We start from the raw sequence: 27,598 nt of genomic DNA on the forward strand, positions 1-27,598 counted from the left end.
GCCCACCTTCACCATCTCGACGGTGAAAATAGACGAACTTCAAGACAGGGACAAAGACTTAAAGGAATTAAAAGAAGCAATTTTAGACCCAAATAACAGCAACTGCAGCGCCATAACGCGACGAAAGGCAAAGAATTTTAGGGTAAAGGATAATGTATTATACAAGGCCACCATAGATAAAGCCGGCTTAAAATATGCACTTGTAATACCACGGGCATAAAAAGAGGAAGTATTATGGGAAGCCCACAACGCACCCACAAGTGGAAACATGGGCATGACTACAACCTTAAGTAGACTTAGCCCAAAATACTACTGGGACAACATGGTGAAAGACGTACACAAGTACATCCGAGAGTGCAGGGACTGTCAGGCAAGAAAAGGGCCTTCAAACAGGAAACTCTTGGATCTACTTCAGCCTATTCAAGTAGGACAAGTGTTCGATCAGCTGGGAATAGACCTGTTGAGTTCTTTTCGGAAAAGCAGCCAGGGGAAAACTACCATCGCGGAGGTAACAGACTATTCAACGAGATACGCAATAACGGCGGCCCTACCCAACGGCAAGGTGGGGCCAGTGGCGAAATTCTTGCTGGAAAAAGTACTCTCGATACACGGTATACCTCGTACCATTCTGAGCGATAGGGGAAAGGTTTTCCAGTGAGAAATCGTGCAAGAGTTACAACAAATAATGGGTGTTCAAAGCACTTTCACCATGCCATATCACCCGTCGTGCAATGGCTTGACGGAAAGGCTGAACAAAACACTAGCCGACATGCTGTCCCTGTATTGTAACATGGAAAAACCACACTGGTGTTCATACCTGTCCTTCGTCACTTTCGCCTACAACACGGCAAAGCAAGAGACTACGCAATTCACGCCCTTTGAGTTAATAAACTAAAGCAAGAAGTCCGACCCTACCTTTAGACGCAACACTTCAACATAATGAAACAAGCTCGAATGCCAAGGGACTAAGGGAGAAAGCGATACTAATAAGAGCATTAGCCGTAGACAACATACAGAAGAAACAAGTAAACGATAAAGAACTATACGATAACAAACATAGATAGAGGGAGTATGAAGTTGGAGACAGAGTAAAAATATTCATACCAATAAGGAAAGTGGGCAAGAGTGAAAAACTGTTGTTAGGTGGTTTGGGCCGTACAGATTTACAAAAAAATAAGCGAGGTTACTTACGAAGTAAAAAAAGAGGGGGGCAGAAAAACAGATGTGGTACACATAGGCAGAATAGGCGAATTGAGGTCCTGATGTGAGTATAAATAGAGCACCAAAAGCACGTACAAATCACTGATCTCTGGGTTAGTCTGGGTACGCCTGTTGTGCAACGCAACGTGGAGCAATAGGAAACCAAGTGCCACACCCGAGTATCATCCATAGCAAAGGAAATAGTGTGGGTGTGCAGCAAGAGTTGCCGCACCTACTTACCTCCATTTGCTAGTACCACAACAAATGCCCACGGACACGAGACTAGGGTTCATTCATCCCCGATAAAGCGTTTGCCCTCCGTGAACCCTACCGCCCTCTCTGTGCAGCATCCCCCATCATAATCTACGCCATCTTGGCAATCTGGGGGTAAGATTACTGTACCAACTGACTTAACTTCTCAAATAAAGTGGGTTACTTGTGGAAACCTGGGTATTCTTCCTTCTGGAATACCCTTAACGGGACTTTATTAACACATTGTTATTGGTAAATGGAGTGGTTTTAGTCAAGAAGAGAAGAAAAATGTAAAAACTCAAGTTCCAATAATAAAGGTAGACATACAACACACAACTCTGTCATTTATTAAGTTACGCCAACACATTTCACATCACTGCAGTTAAGTCAGACTGCAGTGCATTAAAAGTCATATTAACTATAAAGAAATAAATCAACAGATTTGACTTATCAATACATTTAAGACAAATATCTTTTATATCTTTATCATTTAGCCAATAAAGAGTTTCAAGGTAGTCCATTTCTAGTAGTAATATTAAAGATATTCAAATCTGTACCATTCACAGAATCATTCTGATACAGTTCGGTATGATTGAACTCTTTATTATTCCGATAATCCCAAAACTGTTCTGCTACAATGAAATACGTTGCTACGCTCCCAATAACTGAGAACATAATTGACCGGTCAATGTTGTAGAATCCACAAGCTGTGAAGCCGACCTTAAAACATGGAATCTTGTTGGTGAACTCTTGTAGCTCTAGGTAGGGTTTGGAGTAGATGGAGATGCAATCCTGAAGATTGTAGCAGGTGGTCATTATCTTTTTGGACTCAGTTACGATCTGATCGCAGAGGATCAGGATCCTTGAAGTTGCTACCTGAAAAAATTTAGAATGATGGTTTTGGGTTAAATTTACAGAGACATTGATTTAAAGGCTAATAACGTTTAGTCTATATAAGTGAAGTGATTTTCAGAATTTTAATAAAAATTAGACTACTAAATTACTACAATCAAATAGGTATGTTTTTCAACATCAAAATCGGAACACACCATCAAAATTCAATTATCAGTGTTACGCGCCGTTATACGAGCTCAATCATAGGAATTTCAGTTATTTGAAGAGATACGAAGTCGATTAAACTAGGGCAAAGTAGCGCATTGTCGGGTTCTATCTTGATTTTTTTCAGATAGACTATATCTTGGTAAATCAGCATTACAGAAATTCTATAAGATCAGTTAAGGCTTATCCGGGAGCAGAGGTTTTTTCAGATCATAACCCCCTGATAGCGCGTATACTCATATAAACTCAAAAAACCCTCACAAAAAGTAAAAATAGATCAGATAGATACCAGCCGCTTACAAAATCCAAAAATCAAAGAAAATCTAAAACGACATATCAATGATAACTTACGATTACTTTCTGCAAAAACACAGAACACGCATGTAGAAGACAAGTGGCAATATTTAAAGGAGGCTATAATAAAGTCTGCCCAGAGTTTGCTTATCAGAGAGAAACAAAGAAGGGGACAAGAGTGGATGACAGAAAGAATCTTGGGACTGATGGAAGAGCGAAGACATTGTAAGACAGAGTGTAGACAAAGGTATAAGGAAGTACATAAACAAAGCAGAAACGAAATAAGGACAGCTAAAGAATGTTTTTACGAAAGGAAGTGCGACGAAATTGAGGACCTGCAACTAAAAAATGACATTTTTAACCTACATAAAAAGATAAAGGAGTTGGCAGGTATACAGAAACGGGAGGATCCCAACCTATTATGCAACGCAAATGAAGAAATAAAAACTGACATACAACAAAAGCTTGTGACTTGGAAGAATTATGTAGAAGCACTGTTCGACGATGAAACCCATGAATATAATATAGATGGCATACAGAGCGACGAAGGACCAGAAATAACTAAGGAAGAAATACTATACGCTATAAAAACAATGAAGCTGCATCTACGAAACAGGAGAAATACCAAAGGAGTGGCTCCTGTCAACTTTTGTCACTATACCAAAAAAGGCAATCACTAAACAGTGCACTGACCATCGTACAATAAGCCTAATGGGACTAAGAAGAAGGAATTCATGGCTGAAGAACTCCTGAGAATGGTATAATTGCAACAACTGCCAACTGTTCAGATCTGCAGTATCGCAAATACGTATTTATTAGCTTTGATGATAGCCAAACTTTGGAATGAAGACGACACCTAAAGAAGAAGAAGAAAAAATATGTGCTTTATTCGACAGGAACAAGCAGTATTTTCGTGCCATTTTTTCGTTAAAAAACTGAAAAAATCGAATTTTTAAATTGCGTAGTAAACAAAGTCGACGATTTAGTATTGGTTTAATGGGTACATTTTCTTGATTTTTTATTTTTTTATAGGAAAACGGAAAGGTGTGTAAATATTACTAGATAGCTTTTTTGTTCTAAATTGAATGAGGAAAGCAGAACTGATTTGCGTTTTATGGAAAAACAGTGGCGTACATTTTTTTTTGCAGAAGTATTAAGTAACTTATTCGATTGGAAGCCACTGGCAAAATTGAAAAATAACTTTTTTCTAATTTTGGCATATAAAGTGACACTTTTCAAAACTGATTAGAGTGACAAAACGTTTTACTTTATGTAACTAGTTACATAAAGTATCACTTTATGTAACTAGTTATGAAAAGTTCGTTTCATCACTCCCTGTTTTTATGCATTTCCGTAGAAACATATGGGCGACATCCATCACAACATGTCGTTGTCACTGTTTATACAAGGTGCTATGAAAGTGAATATTTGTGTTAAATCACTTTAAATTATGGTTTTTACCGTTTTTTAGTCAAAATTAGAAAAAATTATGTATGCAACACGTTTCGAAAATTTCTTATTGTGTAACTCATTCAAATTGTAGGACCTCGCTGCGCTCGCCCTAAAAACATTCATTCGTTACACAAAATCGATCTTTTCGTACCTGGTTACATAAATAGCTATTTTATTACACATTGTACTTTATCGTTAACAGTTGACGTCTACAAAGTTTTATAAAAATATCTGCAGCTGTTCTGAAGAAATAAATATTTTTAATTTTTTTTTGTCCAAACTTTAACACCCTGTATCTTCATACCGAAACATCTTTGGACCAGGATTTGTATAGCAAACTATGGTTTTTTTTTGACGCTTAACCGCACTCCTAAAATATGACGGATTTATCGTAAAACACCCTGTATAGTTATAATAATATTTTTTTCCACTACTAACATGATAAACATACCATTATTGACCGATTAGTAACTTGAGAAATTAGTTTTCTCTACCTTCACCATTGTTGACCTGAGTCAAAAATAAAGTCTAATCTCTAGTTCTACTCTGACACAAACACAACAAAAAAGAAAATTTTATTGACCTAGGTAAATAATAATGTCAAGGTCTATTAAGGCATATGACATATAAAATGACTTGACAGAAACAGACAAATTAGGTTGTATCTCATTCAGAGGCCGGCAGAGTGTGATCTACGCAGGTGTATTTACATCATGAGGTTGAAGAAAACAAAACAAAACCGTGTAAATAAATCGTAATAAATAAATATAATAATAAATAAAATAATAATCGTATTTTTTTATAATAACAATAAATGGTAACTGATGTCTTAAAATTTCGTATATGTTCTTTGTAGTTTTCGTTTCGTTTTCGTCTTTCATAGTCGGAAAACTAAAGGAATTTGGGATAAAGAGGTCTCCTGTAGAGAAATAGTGCATTTTAATCTGATACTCCTAAGAACGACTAGGAAGTTTCAATACATGAGTTAAAATAGAATGTTTTTACCCACCGACCCATTTTTAGGTGTTTTTGTTGACCTGTCTATGGAAGTAACCAATTAAGTCCCTCGGGGATTGTTAGAGAAATTTTAAAGATATGTGAAAGCAATTAAAACACTCGTAGTCCTCCACAAGATGGATTCCAATAAATTTCACCCAAAAACTAAGCTTTGAAACGTTTGAAAACTTTTAAAAGCTCAAGAAACTCCAAGGAAAGGGCTCAGAAAACGGCCACTGAGAACGTCGTGTCTATATGTGTATTATTACTTATTATTGTAACCTTTTTTGAGGTCTTGTGTCTTGTACCAACTTGCTGACCCAAAACCACATTAGTTTTATAGAAAACGATACACTCTGCTTTCAGATGTATTAATATAGGTATACTTTTCATATACTGCGCTTTGTTTTAATTGCTTTTTTTTGTATTTTAATCTCCGTAATTACAAAAATCATTCACGTCAAATCACAATTTTGACATACGGTCAATAAAAGCTTCTGTCTAAACCTTAGTTAATAATATATTAATAGCGCTTTCTAGTTTTCATTACGGCACTGTAGTGCCTTATAGAATTAAACATTTCAAAGAGTGTAAATTGATAATCCTTTTAGAACAGATATAAATAAATTGTTGTAGGATATTAAATGATTCCCGCATTTAATATAACAGATAATGACGACTTTAACATATGCGTGCGTTAATAACATTCATATTCTAATTATCACGTACTCGATTACTAACTAAGGGTACAACCATAGTGCCGCGGCTTGACGCGAGAAGCAACGCGGCAATCGCAAGACGGGGCAAAAGAAACATAGTGGGGATGGGGAGCGACGAGCTTTGCGATTTGCGATATATTGCGCACTTGAAAAAATAATTTCAGACAGCGAAGACGACAGCACATGTGCACGTGCACTCCCAAATTTTGAGTCCAAAAATGCATGTTTTCATTATAAATCTTATAATTATTGAAATAATTTTCTATTAATACCAAGTATTAATCTTGGAAATAAATAAGCTTTTAATAATAAATTAACGCAATCTGGACAAATTACGGATCACCGCCGCCACCGTGCACCGTGTACCGTGGTAAAATCAAGTGCACAGCTCATGGGTATAGTAAATCTGATTGGCCGAACTTCCGCCGTCCGCCCCCTCTGTACCCCGCGACTATCTAGAGTCAGTCGATGTTTTAAGCTGGCCCGTGTGCACAGTTAGATCGTGCAATCGGCGCTTTTTCTTATCAGTTCGCTTGTCGTTCGCGTGTTATTTTTCTTCGGGACTTTTTAAAATGCCTCCAGTATTTCCTACCCTTCTTAGTGTGCAATATTTAAAAACAATTAAATTTTCTTCTTTAACCTTAGAAGAAAAAATTAATATCAAAAGTGTAGGTCGTCCAAAGCCTAATTTGGAATTAACGAGTATAACCAAAAGCAAAAATCGTGACTATAAACGAACCTTTAAACCAGAAACTTATGAAAAAACTGACTGGCTGTGCGGGTGTGATGTTAGCAATAGACTTTACTGTTTTCCTTGTTTATTATTTGAAAGTGACAAAGCATCAGAGTGGACAAAATCAGGTCTTAAAGATTGAATACATTTATCTGAGAAAATTAAAAAACACCAACGATCAAAGGCCCATTTGACTGCTAAATTAGAATTTAATTTATTGGGCAAGCAATATATTCGGCAACAATTAAATAGAGCATACCGATTAAGAATTGAAAAGCATAATGACCATGTAAAGAATAACAGATATGTATTATCTAAAATTATAAACTGTATAAAATTTTGTGGTGCTTTTGAACTTGCTCTCCGTGGACACGATGAACAACAAAATTATAGTTATAGTAGTATATTATAGTTAACCGTTATACTTTGGCAAACGGCACCGCCGTTGAACGATTTTGGAGCTTTATCAAACCAAACGAACACCATGCCTTGGCCTTAGCTAGCTGCATAGAAAAATCTTTAAATTACTACCAGATGGAACTTTAAAATTAGAACCGTTAACACAGTGTATGAGAACAGAGAAGCTCTTATAGCGTGTATGGAAAAAATTCGATCAACATCTAGACAGTCTGACACCATCACCAAAGCAGGAGCACTTTTCAGGCTACTGCAGGACTCAAAATTTATTTTTTGGTTGGAAGTGTTTCATCGATTAATGCCGTTAGTATCTTATCATCATAGACCATCAAATATATTTTAAATGCGTTGGAGCCCCATCTACGGCAAAATTGGAGTAATTTTAACAATCAACACGAGAAACGTTAAGTGGTAACATTGAGGTAAGTGAAAATAGATGGAATGTAATCAAATTAAATATTTATTCTACAGAAAGAAAGGACCATCCAACTGGACGTTATCATTTTTGTGGTAACTCAATACATGCCATCATTGTGTAAAATACATATTTCTGGTCTCACCACCACTTCCACGCCCGGTGTCGCTTTCGTAACTGAATGTGTTAAATGTGCGATGCTCATATGCATATCGCTGAACAAAATTCTGAACCTCCTTCCTGAATATCATAACTGACCCTTTCTGAATTTTCCTAAGATGCGGCAGAAAGCTGTTAAAAAATAGTTGATGCTCATCAGCTGGTGGATCTGATTTTACACTGAGTTAAACTCTCTTTTCCTTCAGAAGCTGTATTCTGTATTTCGATATCCACAGGAGCATCTGCAGGAATTTTACGCTTTTGAAGCCGGTTATGCAGAACTGTTTGCGGTTCAACCTTGATGAAGATGATAGAGTTGGAACGAACATCAGACTATCATCAGTCACAGTTTCATTTGCTTGACTCGTTGATGTTTCTTCAACCTCATTGTCAGAATATGCATCCGACTTCAATTGCAGTGCTGTTGCCTGGCTGTCTTCAGACTCAACTAAATTGATGGTAGAAGGCCTTGGCAAAAATTGGTCTTGAAAAAATAAAAGGCTTTTGAAGTACGGCATTATTCGCAAATCAAAGTACGGCATTTATTCGCAATTTCGCCGGTATCCCCAGAACGTAGAAGTGGAATCTTCTTTAATTCTTTACAACAGTAGTTCTTTAAAATTTTCCACTTATTTTATTCAATTTTTTTTATTTTAAATTTATTTTGTTATGAAAAAAAATGTAGTGCAGATCTTATATGTAGATAGAAAAATAAGCTAAGTCTGTGAAACAAACTCGTTATTCAAAGTTCAGATGTATACCAGGTGTCCAAGAGCACCCTGGACATAGGAGATTAACATGGGAAAATGGTTTTAATTTTTTGGCGCTTGTACGGTTCATTTAATGAAAAAACGCTTTAGATAAAAGTTGTAGAGCACATTTTCGGCTATCAACTCGTAATTTTTTAATACCGTAGATTTGACCATCCAAGTCGAAAAACGGATCTAATATTCGGAAATTTTAAATCTCGCGCCAACCGGTCGTTAAGGAAAGTTTATATCCGGCCGTGCTACCAACCTTTCAAAATCATAACAAATGGCTGTCACTCATTCTGTAATCAAAACATTCAAAACAACTTTATTTAGTAATAATTTTCAGTTACTACTCACATAATGCAAAGAAAATAAAAATAAATCGTGATAAAAATACCTTATCAGTAGCCACAGCCCAAAAATCTGGTAAGTTGCGTTTATAACCTCATTCAATGTCTCGACTCAACTTATTTACTTTGTAGCAAAATTCTTTAAGAAAACACTGGTTTTGCTTGCAAATATTTTTTATCCGGACGACCGAATCACCTATCTCAAGCCTCTTCATAACACTATCAAACGATTTAAAGTGATAAAAACAATGGACTAGGAAAGCCTGCAGATGTTTGAAGATAAGTTGCTTTTCTATACGGGGACCACAAAAGAGGACAAATACTTCCCTCAAAAGTGATGCAACTTAGTGACCTATGTGACTGCTAGTTTTATTGTATCCTTCTGTTTTGTAGTGTTATCAGCACACCATAGTGTTTAAGTGGTTTTATATTGTATGATGTTAATAAAAAGTGTAAGGGCAGGTTCCTCGTGGGTCATATGATACCTTTACATTAGTGTGGGTTGCAGCCTCGGGACCTCAGTTTGCACTTTCCGGTCTAAGATCGGGATTAGCGGACAGGAGGCGGTAATTTACGGTCACTAACAAACTCACTACTAATCCGAATATTTAATATATTGAACTTGTAACAAAAGAATATAATTTATTAGCGACACCACCTTGTCTTAGTGTAAGTAGGACGTAGACTGGCGGAAAAACGGAAATGGCCAGACTCTGGTGTTGGTCTGGAGGTAGGTGGCGCATCAGGTACAGTGGCGGTGTTGTCGGATGTAAGGGGTGGTGTTACAACTCTCCCCCTTTACTCAACGAATCCTGTGGAGAGGAAGAGTAAGTTAAGGTTTGTGTTGTTAGGTACTCACAGCAGGAGCATTTTGGCTTCGCGGAGTTCCGTTTTGGGCGCTCCGGTCTGGGAGTCGGCGTCTGCATCTTGTTAGGTTGGTCAGCGTCTTCGTCTGAGCTGTCTTGATGAACCTCCTTAGTGGTTGTTTTGTCGTATGGGTCATCGTCACCTTCGAGGTTCTGAGGTGTGTGAGGTCCTTCTGTAGAGACCTGGACTTTAGTTGAGGGGCGTCCTCGTTTCCTAATGGGTTTTACAGGTGCAGGCAGATCCCACTCGCTGCCGCGGTAAGGCGTCAGGGCTGATGTGTGGTATTTTCCTAGTACCTTATTCGGGTCTGCAGGTGATGACACTTCATAGGTGGTGGGTGTAATCATCCTCGTGACTATGTAGGGACCATCACGTTTAGGTGCGAATTTTGACGTATATGAATCTTTCAGCCTACTAAGGGCGTGGACGTTCACAAGTACACGGTCACCATTAGTGTAGATCGGGGCTTCACGTAGCTTCATGTCGGCATACTTATGAGTACGGTCTTGCTGAGCTTCAGTAGTTTCACGGGCGTCGTGGAGTATCGTTCCAATAGTACTCAGGTAGGGTGTCATCTGACAAACGAAGTTGTCATTACGGACAATCGCACGTAGGTCGCGATTTACGTCGTCGGGGCATCTTAACTCTCGTCCGAAAGTCAGGAATGCTGCAGTGTATCCAGTTCCTTGGCACTTGGCCGTGTTCATGGCGAACCTAATGCTCGGCAATTTTTCATTCCACGTAGTATGATCGTTGGAAACCAGGATTGAAAGTTGAGTTTTAAGATCTCTATTTTTTCTCTCAACAGGGTTACTCTTGGGATGATAAGCAGGGATCAATGACTGGGTAAATCCAAGGCAATGAGCTGCCTGCTGCATAACAGCACTGACAAATTGTACTCCATTATCTGAGATAACTCTTCTGGGTACACCGTATCGCAATATAACTTCGTCGATCAGACATTGTGCGCAATTCTCGGCGCTGGCAACCTTAAGGGGAAACAGTTCTGTCCATCTGGTGGCAGTATCTTCAATGATAAATATCCATCTATATCCATCACTCGTCTCTGGTAGGGGACCAAACAAATCAATGGATATAATTTCAAACCGCTGGGCTTGGATAGGGGTTTGCAGCAATCCTGCTGGTTTCAAGTTTGTAGCCTTATACCGTTGGCATTCTAGGCATTTACTGACATACTCGGTGATTGTACGGCGCATTCCGGGCCAGTAATATCGTTTTGCAATTCTCTGTAGGGTGCGTTCCACTCCATAGTGTCCGCTTAATGGCGAATCGTGATACTCGGCAAGAATTCGTGGTACTTCTGATTTTGGCACAACCAATTGGGCTTCTTCCTCATCCACTTCAGGTACGAAACGATACAAGACTCCATTGGACATCAGATATCCTCGCTCAGTCCATTTCTTGAAGGCAACGCTCTCTGGTATGGGTGATTCAAAGCATCTGATGATCTTGTCAACATCAGGATCGGCGATCTGTTGGGCTCGGATTTGGTCAGTTTTCTTCGTCGGTAAATCTACAATTACATGTTTAATTTCAGTTTCTAGTAGTGTAGGTCGTGATAGCATATCTGCAACTACATTAGTGCGGCCAGGTGTATAATCGATCTGTAAGTCATAAGGTTGGAGGGCCAAGGCCCACCTTGCTAAGCGTCCGGTTGGTGACTTCAGTCCCATTAACCATTTAAGTGGCTGATGATCCGTTTTCACATGGACTTCTGCGCCTTCAAGGTAGCCTCGGTACTTATGTGTCACTGACCAGACAACAGCCAAAGCTTCGCGCTCAGTTGTTGTATAATTCTGCTCTGCAGCTGTCAAAAGGCGACTGGCATACTCAATGGGCCTTTCGTCGGGACCCTCCCCCTGCAACAGACATGCGCCAATAGCATAAGAGGAAGCGTCTGTCTTCAGAATGTATGGTTTCGTGGGGTCAGCTTGACGTAAGATGGGGCTCGTTGTCAGTAAGGTCTTTAATTTGTTAAACGCTTCAGTTTCTGGTAATGTCCAAGTCCAAGTGGCCTTTTTCTTGGTGAGGGTTGTCAAGGGCTTTGCTACGTCAGCGAAGTTTTCAATAAAGCGCCTATACCAAGAGCAGGTCTGCAGAAATGAAAGCAGTTCTTTCACATTTCTGGGTGGCGGCATTTGGAGGATCGCTGAGACCTTATCTGGATTGGGTGCAACACCGGACGGCGTAATGACATGTCCCAGGTACTCGACGCGTGGACAGGTAAAGTGGCATTTCTTTCGGTTTAGGCACAATCTGAAAAGTCGAAGTCGATCGAAAACTAGTTGAAGATGGTGGATATGAGACTGAAATGTGTCAGATAAAATAATCAAGTCATCTAAATATGCTAATATACTCAAGTCTGGCAATCCTGCGCGGAATCTGTCCATCAAACGTTGGAACGTCGACGGCGCATTTCGCAAACCGAAAGGCATTCTTGTGTAGCGGTATGTCCCGAATGGACATATGAATGCTGTCTTGTCGCGATCTGCAAGTCGTACAGAGACTTGGTGGTAACCGGCCTTTAGATCGAGAGTAGTCATATATTGAGTTCTCGTCGTCTGATGCAAAATATCGTCTACTCGTGGCAATGGATAGCGGTCTGGTCTGGTCTTGGCATTGAGCTTCCTGTAGTCAACTGTTAACCTAGTAGAACCATCTTTCTTCGGAACTAGAACAACTGGTGAAGCGTAAGGAGATTCACAGTCTTCTATAATCCCTTGGCTGAGTAATTTGTCGAGTTCAATTTTTAATTGATCCTTTTTCTGCGGAGATAACCTATAAGGTGGCACAGCAACTGGTAAGTCATCATTCAGGTTAATAACATGCTCTGCAAAAGGAGTAGGTTGAGTATTGTTTTCAAATAAGTCCTCATTTCTGTAAAGTAGATCGTTTAGGATTTTTCTTTTCTCATTTGAGAGAAGTGTTCCTTCATCAGATCGAAGAGTGATTTCACTTGTGTGCTGGATCGACAGGTCCAGACAAAGGTTGGTTTTCTCTGTGTGGTCAGGAACAAATGGATATTTTAAGTGTGGACAGTCACCATAAAACCATGATTGATTTGGTAGGTCTAGGACAACGTTGGCTGCCTGCAAAAAATCAGCACCAAGTAATGTCTTACTCTGTTGATGTTCAGGTATTGCATAAAATGAGATGGTGTGTGCACGCTCTTCCATTTTGATTTGGGCTGTAAAGGTATGGGCTTGAACATTTCTGGTTCGTCCATCCGCTAATGTCAATTTTAAATCTGCCTCTTCTTGAGGAGTACATGTTTGGTACAGTATTTCCTTGAGTTGAGTCCCTGCAATGCTGTGTTGAGCTCCAGAATCCAGATAAGCTGCTATTTGGGCATTTCCTAGCTCAATGTTGACAACTGGACTTAAACTCAAATACTCACACTGACTAGTAGGATTACCTAGATTTGCTAACATACCTGTAGTATGGTTTGGTTTACCTTTAGAGTTGTTGTTGCAGTTTGGGCAATTACTCCTGACGTGTCCAGGTTTGCCACATCCATAGCAAATCAGCGTGTTGATTGTCTGTCCATTGTATAGAGTAGGGGGTGTGGGACCAGATGGTGAAGGTTTTCTGATAGATGGTGAATCTTCTTGAGCCTTTTCCAGTTTGGAGCGAGCTAATTTACGACAGCTCTCCTTATCATGTCCAAGGTGCTTACAGTAAGCACACTGTACACGGGTCTTGCTGGAAATAGGTGCTGTAACACTGGGTTTAGCATTATTAGTAAAGGTTTGTTCAGCAATGCGGGCTGCTTCAATTAGTTCTTTAAATGAGCTAACCTGATCTCTCAAAACTTTATCTCGGACATGTACATTTAACAAACCATATACCATATCCAACTGCACATGCTCACTAACAGCGGACTCACCTTTCAGTTGGGCCAATAATGCTCTGGCCTTGCTGATAAAGATGTCAGTTTTTTCATTACCTTGTTTACAGCTAAACAACTCTTGATATATCTGATGAGGTGGCTTAAACTGTCCATAGGCATGCTTCAATGAAGTGATGGCATCATCGAATGTAGTTGTAGAGTCCTTAACTCCTTGCCACCAAGTTGCGGCGTCATCGATAAGCAACATAGAAAGTCCTTTGAGTGCATGAACTTCTGGGATGTTTAAACAATCCTTGTATACACAGATCGCATCAATGAACGCGTTTACATCGCTGTCTGCTTTGCCATTGAAGCGACTTTTGCATCCAGAAAAATTGCCTTGTGAACTTTGGGCAGCAGCAGTCTGCGGACTACCTGTGTTTAACTGTATCCCTGATATTAACTGCTGCAAAATCTCAGGCGTCATGATAATCTGCTGCACGAACTGGTGCGGTTCATCGCCGTTTTCACTCATTTTCCAAATCGAACGGATTCAAAATGAGAAAACTTGTCAACAAAAGCAAAATGTAAACAAACGGTTAGGTTAGGGCGTTACGGTGACACTTGACAGAATGTCGGCGGCGTTGTCACGTTCAAAGTAAGCGCTTTGAGCGGTTGCTACTCTGAGAAGCACTGTTTCAAATGCTTATAGTTCGTTATCACTGGCAACGTTGTAACGGCAGCACGATTGAAGTGGTCGGGAAGGGCGATCACTGGCGACTCCGAAACTGGACTTGCACAAAATGGAGGTGAAACGAACACGAACGAAAATCGAACACGTTTTCGTGATTTTGAAAAGAGGTTGTCGGGGCTTTTACACTCCGGAGACTACGTACACAGTCTTTACTAAAGTCTTTTCGAAGCGACACGTTGGGCGACAAAATGTAAGGGCAGGTTCCTCGTGGGTCATATGATACCTTTACATTAGTGTGGGTTGCAGCCTCGGGACCTCAGTTTGCACTTTCCGGTCTAAGATCGGGATTAGCGGACAGGAGGCGGTAATTTACGGTCACTAACAAACTCACTACTAATCCGAATATTTAATATATTGAACTTGTAACAAAAGAATATAATTTATTAGCGACACCACCTTGTCTTAGTGTAAGTAGGACGTAGACTGGCGGAAAAACGGAAATGGCCAGACTCTGGTGTTGGTCTGGAGGTAGGTGGCGCATCAGGTACAGTGGCGGTGTTGTCGGATGTAAGGGGTGGTGTTACAAAAGGCATTTTTTATAACTGATTATCAATGTTTTTTCCCTAGTTCTACAGGGTAAGGTAAGTACTGATATTTAATTATCTCTATTAGTTAACTTGAACATTATTCAACTACAAGGATACTTGTAAAATGTCTATTAACCAAAAATCGTTTATTTGCAAGTAATGTGTAACTCGAGTTCACATTTGATTAGTAAAAGTAGGTCCTGTGAAATGGTGTATTGCATTAGAAGCAAGTTGTTTCTCTTTAGAGACTTTCAATCACTACATTTCACCTACCTTTGTTAATTTGGAACTCCACTATTATCCAAACAAACATTAGGTTAGTATAGTATAGTATAGTAAGACAAAGCTGTTTTTAGCATAGGTTGTATGGTGAAAGGTTCACCCACTCACACTCAATCTGTGGAACAATCACTGTTTATGTGGTAAGACCAGTTTTCTTTGCCACCTATTGTACCTAAGCTTTTCACTTGAAGAAAATTTATACTACCTTACCTACCGTACCTTGAACTGTGAATAAATAATTAATACAAACGTTCAGTGTACAAAGTTTTATTTGGATCCATTGAGTGTGTGGAAAAATAGTCACAATTATAATGTTAATACCTAAACCTAGAATAGAACAGCTCCTGTAGATAGCTCAATTGAAAAGTTGTTTTTTTGACAATACCTACCCATGTACAAAAACTTGACTGTGTAAGTCCATATTCTGTTCCTCGAAGGGGTTTCTCAGAGGTTTTATAGCCAGTTTAAAATTCTTCACATTGAAGTCAGATCAATTTTTGAGATTTAAGTCAGATAACATCACTGAATCATTTTAAGTTTTAGTTGCAACACTGATGAAGACCCTCCCTGATGATAGTCCATGAAGTTAAGCACATTGAAGCTAAATCACACCACTTTTGAAGGAAGTATTTGGCCCCTTTGTTGTTGTCCCTGTACAGTAGGAAACTTATCTTCAAAGATCTGGCTTCATTGTCCACTGTTTTCATCACTTTAAATCGTTTGGTATTGTTATGAAGAGGCTTGAGATAGGTGATTCGGTCATCCACATTAAATATTGTCACGTTTTAGGGGTAGCGCAGGAAGAGAAACAAGATCGTAGCTCAAGTATGTCTTCTTTATTAGGCTAGGCAGTGAACACTGTCCAAGAGGGGGTTGTGTGGGTGTGGGTGTATGTGCGTAAGGCCTTCTGAAGTGCCGCCAAGCAGAACCCGCTCGATACGAGCAGGGTGCCCCTATGGCCGACTCGCCCAAAGGACTTACTTAAGGCACTGCGCAAGGTAACGAGCCGCCCGGGCACTAGAAAGTTCGGACTGTCGCTCGTGACCTCCCTCTGGGGATGACCCCAGAGTTCGGTGCTTTAGCCGAGCTACGGTGCATCTTTTATACTCGTCAGCGACCTCATTACGCTAACCTTGCTGACTATGGTGGTTACTGGGTATGCACCGTAACTATTAACACGGGTGTGACATCTCCCCCTTCCAACAAGTGTTAGTTCAAACACTAAAAGTCTATGTTTACTAGCACAACTTACTTATTCTCTATTCTTATTTTCTAATGCAGGTGGTGGAGTACTTTATTTAAATCAATCTATATGCAAATATTACTTCTTAAAACTAACAGATGTTACTTATCTTCTAGAAAAGGGGTGGGAAAAACTTTATTGAACAAATATCTTAACTACTTCTCGATTTTTAGACGTTGCCATGTTTGCATACTCAAAAACACAATTATTCCTTTCATTTGGTCACCTTTCAACCTTGTTGTTGCGTCCATCTTCTTGCCTTCTCATTTAAGCGTAAATTGTCCCCTGCATCGGGCACCATCTTCTAGTACCTTCTCTCGATACTACCTTGTCTAAGCGGAAATCCATCGCTTAGCTTCGACATCTTTGGTCCATTGCGTGCTCTCTTTTTAGCACACGTTGCTTTGGACTACTATACATCGTCATTCTAAGCCCATCTGGAGAACCTTCTTCAGCCCGTCATTTAAGGGACTCTGGGTGCACGCGGCTGTAGAACCGACGGTGCGGAACCCATCCGAAGATGCTGGTTTCTCCTAGACTTGCTCCTCTTCTTCTCGCTTCTTTAATCAGGTCAATTTGTCGATGGACGCAACGAGGTAATTAGGTGGCCCCTAAAGTCAACAATTAATTAGCAAACAAGCCCGACTTCAATAACATAAACAGACATAACATGTATTTATAAACAAAACACCTTATACTTGCGCGATTTTGCTACCTCAGCAAAGTACCTAGGTCGGGAATGGCGTCACTGGTCTAGAAATCGAGATATTGTTATTGCATTAACTATACATACACTTATTTTATGAAACCTAGTTATCAAAAGTTTAGTTTTATCTTACCCAATACACTACAAACTAAAATGTGCTCCTATACACTAAAATGTTTAGGGCAACCTACAGGCCGCTCTTGATATAGCCCTACTCAGTTCAAGCAACTGCGGACCTGCAGGCTGGTCCTTCAAAACTCGTCTTGATTCTTCTGGGGTGTGCTTGAACTTGTGGGGGTGGGCATGGTTGAGTCGTCTTCCTGATCTCTCTTTCTTTCTCTCTCTTCTTTCTTCTGGTCTTTGCCTCTCTTCTTTTTCCTCTGTTATTCCTTCATCTTTTCCCTGTGACTTAATTGGCTTCAATTTGCGAGGGTGTGTCTATCAATATGAAGATTAATAGACGGGGATTGAACGGGGCGCCTCCACCATGTCACGTTTTGGGGGTAGCGCAGGAAGAGAAACAAGATCGTAGCTCAAGTATGTCTTCTTTATTAGGCTAGGCAGTGAACACTGTCTAACCTTGCTGACTATGGTGGTTACTGGGTGTGCACCGTAACTATTAACACGGGTGTGACAATATTTGCAAGCAAAACCAGTGTTTTCTTAAAGAATTTTGCTACAAAGTAAATAATTTTAGTAGAGACATTGAATAAGGTTATGAACGCAACTTACCAGATTTTTGGGCTGTGGCTACTGAAAAAGTAGTTTTATCACGATTTATTTTTATTTTCTTTGCATTATGTGGGTAGTAACTCAAAATTATTACTAAATAAACTTGTATTGAATGTTTCGATTACAGAATGACTGACAGCGATTTGTTATGATTTTGAAAGGTTGGTAGCACGGCCGGATATAAACTTTCCTTAATGACCGCTTGGCGCGAGATTTAAAATTTCCGAATTTAAGATGATTAGACGTTTTTCGTCTTAATGGTCAAATCTACGGTATTGAAAAAATTACAAGTTGATAGCCGAAAATGTGCTCTACAACTTTTATCTAAAGCGTTTTTCCATTAAATGAACCGTACAGGCGCAAAAAATCAAAACCGTCTTCCCATGTTAATCTCCTATGTCCAGGGTGCTCTTGGACACCTGGTATATGGAGTTGCATGCCTGATGAAGCCAATAAGCAGAAACACGTGTCGCCGGGTTACATTTTTTATCTTTTCGCTTTATATTCTTAAGGAATAACCAATTAACCAATTTTTTCACTTTTCACTTCACTGCTGCAGTTCATATTGTTACGGTTTGGGCCTACTATACTCGAGTCAGGATGAAACCGATGCGCCGCAATATCTGGCCGGGCGCGTGTTAAAGTAGGCCACAGTTAGGAGGCGCCACCTGGAAGAATCTTGGACGTTCGAAGCAAATCGCGAAGCGTTTCGCGGTCATTCTAGAACGTGGTTTGCGAATATAAAAGAAGCGGTGTCGACGTCGACGAGAGAGGTAGTGTAGTAGAGTAGTAGTGAATTTGGGAACGCGGTAAAGTTTAAATAGCGGAGTAATTGTGGAATTGTAGTAGTGTTTTTAGTAGCTGTGTTAATTATTGTACGGAGTGTTTTGAAGTGTAAATAAATTTATTAATTGTTGAGTTAAATTGACTTTGTGTGAACCCACGGGAAAATCGTAACAATTGGTGTCAGAAGTGCGATCAGACTTTAGTGCGACGTGAATTGGAACTAAACTTCGGGTTAGAGACTTGTGTTCAGAACCGGACTAGAGATTTTCGGAACAGTGGTGTATTAAATTTATTTTATGCCAATAACAAGACGTCAAAGTGCAAACATGGAGGCCCAACTTGCAGCTATTATGGAAATTCTTAAACAAAACAAAGAAGAACGACAACAAGACAAGGAAGAACAAGAAAGGATTCGGAAACAAAACAAGGAAGAACAAGAAAGGATTCGACAACAAGAAGAAAGAATTCGACAACAAAACAAAGAAGAACAAGAAAAGATACGAAAACGAAACAAGGAAGAACAAGAAAGGATTCGACAACAAGAAGAAAGAATTCGACAACAAGACAAAGAAGAAGACAGAGAGCGGCATGAAAAGCGTAACGTAGAAATATTGAACGTTCTAGCGGGGACCAAGACAGAAATCAAAGAGTATGTAACCCATAGTCTCAGTAAAATTCAGAATGATGTTCGGGAGGACATTAATAAAATTCAGAATGATGTCAAGATAAAGCTACGCGACTTAGAGCGGAAAATTGACAGCAGAGGAGTCAGCTCTACAGTGTTCACCGGAAACGGGCTTAACAAGATCAAGCCTCCCACATACGACGGTCAAACTTCATGGGCAATGTACCAACTCCAATTTGAGGCCGCTGCAAATGCAAATGGATGGAGTAACAAGGAAATGGCTGTAGCACTAGTAGTGTCACTAAGAGGACCTGCATTGGAACTGTTACAGACTCTGCCTATCGCCCAACGAAGCAACTATGAAGCATTAGTAGCTGCATTAGAACGTCGTTATGGGGATCAACATAAGAAAGGACTGTATCGAACGCAATTAATGGTAAGACAGCAGAAAACTGGTGAAAATCTAGAAGAGTTTGAAACCGAAATTCGTCGCCTTGTGCATCTGGCTTATCCAGCCGTCCCGGATGAAATCCAAGAAGAACTTGTGGCGCAGTATTTTGTAGATGGGATTCGGGATCCGGAGGTAAAGAAATGGCTGAAGATGTTCAAAGGGAGCAACTACAGCGAATTACTGATTCGAGCGCTGGAAATTGAAGCTGCGTGCAATGATTTAAAGCCAGAGCCTATTCAAGAGGAAAGAGTACCGCCAGCCGATCATGTTGCTACATTAATAGATGAAATTAAATCAATGTTCGGACAATTAGTGAAACAAATGGCAGCATCAGGAAATAGTCAGTCCACACAATTAGAACGATCACGCCCGATCACGAGAGTGGAGTGTTATCGATGCGGACGTACGGGACACATTAGAAGGAATTGCAGACAGCGGTCTTGTTCTCCAAACCCACAGTGTCGACGAAATCAGGACATCAGAACAAATCACCGGAACTCCTCTGCTAAAAGAAACATTACATGTTATATTTGTGGACGTAAAGGACATTACCAATGGAATTGCAGATAGCAGTCTCGTTTACCGACCCCGCAGAACTGGCGTAACCAGGAGCAGGAAATGAAGAACCCGGAAGGACATTTACCGCGATATGTAGAGGATCGTCAAGCTTTGGATAGTGACTTAAGGTATCGGAAAGGACAAATTCATAATGGTTGGAGGATTGGTCAAATCGCGATGGTGACAAATAAAGGGGCTACAAAAAGAATGAAGAGCTGCTTTTCTAAGGAGGACATAATAAAAGGACAGCGCTCAGACTCTGATTTGAAAGTAATCAGAAGATGGTTGGAGAAGGATTTGAAACTGGATTGGCAACAGATTTCCAGATATGGACCAACAGTAAGGGGTTACTGGTTGCAGTGGAATTCGCTTCGACTGCGAGATGACTTAATTACTCGCAAATGGGAAAGTCCAGACGGAAAACGCTTTGTTTACCAAACAATAGTGCCCAATTCCTGCAAAGAGAATGTGCTGCGAGAACTACATGACAGTCGCGGAGGAGGACACTTTGGAGTAAACCAGACTTTGGCTAGAATAAGAGATCGATTTTACTGGATTAACTTCAGAAAGGACGTTGAGGAATGGTGTAAACGGTGTGACCAGTGTTCGTTACAGAAGGGATCCATCACAATTCGGGAACTTGAGAGAGAGAAGATGAAATCAAACAACGACCGTATGAAGATGACACTGGACCACAGACCAACTGGTGGCAATTATAAGGAAGGTGATGCTGTGTGGATGTTTCAACCCAGGAGGAGCAAAGGATTAAGTCAAAGATGGCAACGACACTGGGAGGGACCTTACAATGTGGTAAAAAGGTTAAACGACGTCGCCTACAGAGTCCAACGCAGCCCCAAAGGCAAGATGAAAATTGTCCATCTGGACAGACTCAAGAAATACCAGGGACTAGATGAAGCGGATCGGGACGATCAGCTTTAAGAGGGGGGCAGTGTTACGGTTTGGGCCTACTATACTCGAGTCAGGATGAAACCGATGCGCCGCAATATCTGGCCGGGCGCGTGTTAAAGTAGGCCACAGTTAGGAGGCGCCACCTGGAAGAATCTTGGACGTTCGAAGCAAATCGCGAAGCGTTTCGCGGTCATTCTAGAACGTGGTTTGCGAATATAAAAGAAGCGGTGTCGACGTCGACGAGAGAGGTAGTGTAGTAGAGTAGTAGTGAATTTGGGAACGCGGTAAAGTTTAAATAGCGGAGTAATTGTGGAATTGTAGTAGTGTTTTTAGTAGCTGTGTTAATTATTGTACGGAGTGTTTTGAAGTGTAAATAAATTTATTAATTGTTGAGTTAAATTGACTTTGTGTGAACCCACGGGAAAATCGTAACAATATTAAACTGAAGAACACGCAAATTTGCATTTTGCCTGTTCAAACTCGCAGGGACACGAGCGGCAAGAAATAATAGCTATTTATGTACTGAAGGCGTTAGAGAGAACATGTCCTGTCCCTCGGGCCATAGGCCCTCGGACTGTTTCGACCTGATGGACATTATACTCTCCCTAATGCCTGCGGTACAAACAATATTTTATGTTTCACATAATTCAGCAATTATTTACTGTTTTTGGCATTGAAAATTAAGTAAGTAGTAAGTTTACCGGTATGTTGTTTACTGTTTATTTTACCTGAATGTTGTGACTTGGATAGCCCTGTCAGTCACTGAAAATGGCAAAAGCTGAATGAAATTTTAGAAAATATAAAAAAAAACAGATTGTTCTAAGACTAATAACCAAAATACGACATTCTGCAAACCCACTACACAACCCATCCAACCAACTTCTCTACGAACGTACGAACATGACCAAAAGAACTGACAGACTCCTACAACTCCATAACAAATTTAAAAACAATGCATATAACTGGACTATAATTACTCCACTCTGCCTAACAAGACCAACTAGACAATCATGATACCTCGTTCCCGCATCCACCCTGTTGGAGCCCTTCAAATAGAATTAAGTTTTTTTTTCTCTATAATTTGTATGTATACAGGGTGTCCCACGACGAAAGACATCGATTGATATTGGAAAAAGTATAAATAGCAGAGTTTTGAAAATTTGGCAGGATACTGATGTGGGCATGCCCAATCTAAATAAAATATTTTCAAGATGGTTGCACTTCCGTTTATACCGGAAGTCTATCACAACTTTCTTATTTTAAATAGAACACCCTATATATTATTACATATTTGGATTCCTCACAAAATTCTGACCAACTTTTGTGTAGAATGCCGTATGCCTATCTCTAGCCGTTTTCGAAATATTTGATGTTTTTCCAAAAAAGTGACAGTTGCAACGCTCAACATATTTTTGTACTTTGTCAAAACCGTATTTCATTTTGCAATGAAACTTTGGGTTATTGTAAATAAAGGATCGTTTTATTAAACTGAGGGTGCGTAATGACTCATTTGTATACAGGGTCGTCAAAAAAAAATCATAAACTTTTTTAAATAGAAACCTTAATTTTTTATGACGGAATCATTTTGAGCATTAAAAATTACTATACGTTTCAATTTACTTGCCTATACCTAAATCCAACCCATTTCGTTTTATTTGAGAATAAACATTTTTTTATTAGGCTGCATGGTTGGGATTATCTGGTGTTCTAGTTGGTCATGCTTTTGACACACGGTGATATTGGAGACTGCAGGGTATGTTAATAACACTAGTTTTGAGTGTTTTGACAACAGCAAATACGCCGTCGCGGTTACGTTATTCAAACCAAGATTACTTAAATCTGTTTATTATTTAGAATAGAATGTGATAAAGTTGTGATTAGAACATGTGAGGTATTTGCCGCTCAACCTCTTTTAAGTGTTGCACTAATTTAAATGAAAAATGGTGAAATTTATGTTTCTTCGGGATCCTATGAATTGAACTTTTGGATATGCCTGATTCTACGGAAACTTGTCTTATTGACGAAGTTGGATTTGCAACAAAATAGCCCAAAATTGCAAATAATGTCAAATTGTATGTAATCAACATGATGTGTAATCCCGAGGGCCTATGGCCCGAGAGACAGGTTTCAGCCTGATGGACATTATACTCTCTCCCTAACACCTGTGGTGCATACAATGTTTTATGTCTCACCTAATTCAACAATTATTTACTGTTTCTGGCAATGAAAAATAAGATATACCCTTACCGGTATGTTTTTTAGGCTGTTTATTTTACCTGAATGTTGTGACTTTGATAGTCCTGTCAGTGAAAATGGCAAAAGCTGGACTAAATTTTAAAAAATATAAAAGAAAATGCCGCAAAAGCTAACAAAAGTTTATTACCTAAAAAGTCAAGAGCATCCTAAGGTAGGGAATACATAGTTTGATGAATAAAAAAATTAAAATGCCATTGCTAATATTAAAAAAGTTTTCAGGGCGTTATAAGCGAGCGTCATGATAACTTTTAATATTAGGAATAACATTTTTATTCTTCCATGCCATAAAAACTACGTATTCCCTACCTTAGAATCAGGGATGGGCGGCGTCATTTAAATTATTTTTCGACGCGTCGAAAAATGCGTCGATGTCACAGTTTTTTTCGACACTTGCCTGTCAAATAAGGTCAATTATTATTGTTATATAAAACTCAAACTATATCATTATTTTCTCTATTGATAATTAAGTTTATAAGACATTAAACATAATACGTAAAAGGCCAAATACATAACAAATAAAATAACCCGTGCAAGTATAAAACTCATATAAATAAATACATACTTAAATATAGACACAGGCGAAAAATCAGATAAAATCAGAATGAGGTTTGCTTCTTTATTTATCACGTTTGTCATATTTAAAACATTTACCTGTCTTTTACATTGTTTCGTCATCTTGTTTCTGTATAATTTATTATAATCTTATTACACATTGGCATATTGCACCTGGTTTAAAATATACTGTTCTCGCCGTCCGTTACCAGACATTACTACTTAAGATTTATGTAGTTACACACATAACCCCACAAACAAAACACTGACATCTTCTAAGATCAAATACGTCTGATTGGTAAAAATCACTAAATTATAACCTCACTTTTGAATTCTCGACATGGCGTGCCTTTAACGACATTATGCAGCGATTTTATTATTTTATTTTTTGACGCAGTTTTTCGACACGTCAACGTCGAAAAGCATTTTCGGACGCGTCGACGCCCATCCCTGCTTAAGATGCTTTTGACTTTTTAGGTAATAAACTGTCGTTAGCTTTTGTTGTATTTTCTTTTATAGTTACTATGTTTATTTCGCATGCCCAATCCGGATTTACATACGATTATCTTAAAATCAGGTTTGAAATAAACACCTGGGATTAACGTCTAATCCGGATTATAGTTCTTAAGTCAATCCTCCAAATTAGGAGGATTGGATTATGATTTCTTAATCCAAACTGTGAAATAAACGTTCAAAATTTGGATTCATTTTAGTTGGGTCTAATTTCGGCTATAAAATGACATGACATTGTTTATTTTGTTTATAGTGTCACGTTTAAATTGTAAAGCCCTTTTGGCCCAACAAACACGTGCGTTTATTACTTTAATAAACGCTTTTACCGAGATCTTGTTTCAGAGGTAGAATCAAACCACTTGGTAGAAAAATATGATTTAATAACTAAATAACAGTTAAAACTAATTGACAAGATGGTTGGTTTATCAACTTAGTGAATCGGAATAAAACCTGCAAACATAATTCTCAAAAGTAGCACTTAAACAATACCTTTTACATGCACAAAATATTACAATAATAAATATATACTTGCATTTGATACACAATGATTAGGGCAGCTTTCTGAAGGGTTTGGCACTCGCGATTTATTATAGTTTAAGAGATTGGTTTACTATTTAATTAATTTATGAACCCGGTGCGGGTTGCAGAATTCAGGACGACTACATTTTGTGGTACGAGCCGAGTCTTCCGGCTGAGCTCTACCGTCTGAGGCAGAGTCTTCGACTGTCTTTGATCGTCCCCCCTTTACCAACGCCTGTCGAGCTCAATTTATACCCGATTGACTGGCTGACGTAGTTTGTTATTCCTCTTCGCCTGCATCGCAACAGTAGCGGGGATTTGTCATCGCTAAAAATAGCGATAATGCACTACTTGCATTCTGACTGTATTAATTTACCACGCGCATTTTATTATTTTGCCATCTCCGAATATTTGCTTCAATTTAAAGAATTTATACTTTTAAATAATAAGTCCATCTTTTAAATTAATTAATTTTCCATTCGTGACAATAGTTCATGCTTACTCTTAAAGATGAGTAAAAAAATTAAAAAAATGAAAATGAATGAATTTTAAAATTTCAACCTCAAAAAGTACATTTTTTATTTAAAAAAACGTTTGGTAATTGTTGGTTATGTTGTTTGGATTAAAATAGGATTTAGATACAATCCTAATCCTCTAAAATCATAGGAAATAAACTGTCACCTGTTATGGATTAAGGGTAAATCCAATCCATTCTTAATCTGGGTTAGAGAAGCGAAATAAACAAAGTAATTTTCTAAAATATTATCCAGATTTTGCCAATTTCACTGACTGACAGGACTATCAAAATCACATTATTCAGGTAAAATAAACAGTAAACAACATACCGGTAAAGATATACCTTACTTTTCAATGCCAGAAACAGTAAATAATTGCTGAATTAGGTGAAACATAAAACATTGTATGCACCACAGGCTAGGGAAAGTATAATGTCCATCAGGCCGAAACCTGTCCTTAAGCGGAGTTTGGGCAAGCAGTTAAAGGACGGAAAAGACGCTTTCCGCATGTGTTAGGTACAACATTTTTTCTACGAGTAGCAATTTTTATTAAATTGAACGAAAATGTATAGTAAAATTACCAAAATGAAATCCTTTGTTTGTAAAGATGAAGTGTATTCTTAATTGAGAAATCAAATATATAGTTATTGTTTTTTTATAATTAGTGCGGAAATGTTATCATTGGCGCACGCTTGTAGTAAAAGTAACTTTACCGCATCCGGTGCAAAAAAGTGCACTTTACCGCACCTGAATAGGTAGGCACATCAAGTATTGCGCATATTTCCATTTGCAATATTTTGCACTCGGGACTATAACACTGCGTATATTGCACTATTAATGCAAATAACTATTAACTGATTAATGGTGGAGTGCGGCCAAGTGTGTATTTAAAGACACCCTGGGCCTCACCTAAGCTAAGTTGTGCTTTGACAGTGAAAGACTGAGAAGTCATGCGCAAAATGTCATAGTCAAGTTAAAACTAAGTCTACGGTGCCATTAAATATGTCGGTGTAATCGGCTATTTAAACATTGGAGGCCATGTGACCATTAGAAAAAGACCATTTTACAAATGAACACAATTTAACTCTGTAGTATAGCAAATTACGTCAACCAATTGGCATCACGTAAAAAAAAATCAATCAATACTTACGCTTAAAATGAAGGTTTTTGTTACTTTGGTGGCAAGATAAGATGTATCAGGAAGTAAAGGCCAAACGTGTTTCACATAGATGCACAATTCCAACAACAGCGACGTGCACATTAGCGGCAATATAATAAACAACGATCCTAGAATATCATTCAACATGACCACAATTTTACTCAGTTTCTTAAAAACCGATCGAATTTCCCAAATTTGTTTTGATAAAACAGTTTCATCATAGATTTTTGTGTGCTTAACAGTCAAGATCATACGGTTGAGCTCTTGATATTTATATTTGCAAGATTCCAACAGCAGCTCAATGGCACACAATATAATATTAGTGTAGTAAGTGAAGGAAAGATCCAAATTGAAAAAAGTAACTGACGCCGTTACGGGTCTATGTTTGGAACGGAAATACCAAGTGCAATGAACCAACACGTGTTGCAGGAAAATGATATGAAACACTCCAAGGTGCAAGTTGATCTGTCTAGCAAGAGTTTTCTCTCTGGGAGTCGAATCCGGACTGCCAGAGTTCCATTCAATGGCACCAAGTTCGCCAAAAACATCGTAAAATGTTTTTTCTTTCATTACGGTGAAAGTCACGAAAGTCATACTGGCCAGCCAGTTTAAAATCTGACTTAAAATGTTAATGATAGTAATCAATTGGTATCTTCTACCAATAATGTATCGCTCGTATATAGCGCAGCAGTTAAGAACACTGAAAAAAAACACTAAACAAAACACTTTTAGTTTGAAGAATTTTGATTGAATTGCGTGTCCAGCCTTAAAATTGTACGGTGGTAAAACACCCATTAAAGTATAAAAAGTAGATTTAGGGTGGAAACCCTTAAGAAGGGTTCGCACAAAAACTGGCTGATGGTCTTTTTTATCCATGACTGTAAACATTATAACAATTACAAAAGGCTACGTTAAATTAACTAGAATAATATTATTACTCATTAACCGTTGACAGTGTAATAAATACTAACGACAGCACTTTCAGAATTACTCCAG

At 38.8% G+C, this 27,598-nt stretch overlaps 1 protein-coding gene across 1 annotated transcript; it reads right to left on the reverse strand.

Moving 5' to 3' along the window:
• Window positions 1–1,776: 1,776 nt before the first annotated feature.
• On the reverse strand, window positions 1,777–27,361 carry LOC145734359 (uncharacterized). Its single transcript, XM_081987644.1, has 2 exons — window positions 26,594–27,361; window positions 1,777–2,328 (listed from the first exon to the last, which is right to left on the reverse strand). The coding sequence occupies exons 1-2, from the start codon at window positions 27,194–27,196 to the stop codon at window positions 1,960–1,962; spliced, it is 972 nt and encodes a 323-aa protein (XP_081843770.1). The 5' UTR covers window positions 27,197–27,361; the 3' UTR covers window positions 1,777–1,959.
• Window positions 27,362–27,598: the final 237 nt, after the last annotated feature.

This window comes from Ips typographus, linkage group LG10 (genome assembly GCF_016097725.1).
Source record: "Ips typographus isolate SLU linkage group LG10, UJ_Ityp_2.0, whole genome shotgun sequence".
Lineage (NCBI taxonomy): Eukaryota > Metazoa > Arthropoda > Insecta > Coleoptera > Curculionidae > Ips > Ips typographus.

Excerpts from the sequence above, each read along its gene's own strand:
- LOC145734359 (XM_081987644.1), bottom strand. The coding sequence starts at position 27,196 with ATGACTTTCGTGACTTTCACCGTAATGAAAGAAAAAACATTTTACGAT. Across the intron at positions 2,329-26,593 it reads CAAAAACCTTCATTTTAAGC|GTAGCAACTTCAAGGATCCT; the intron begins GTAAGTATTGAT and ends AAATTTTTTCAG.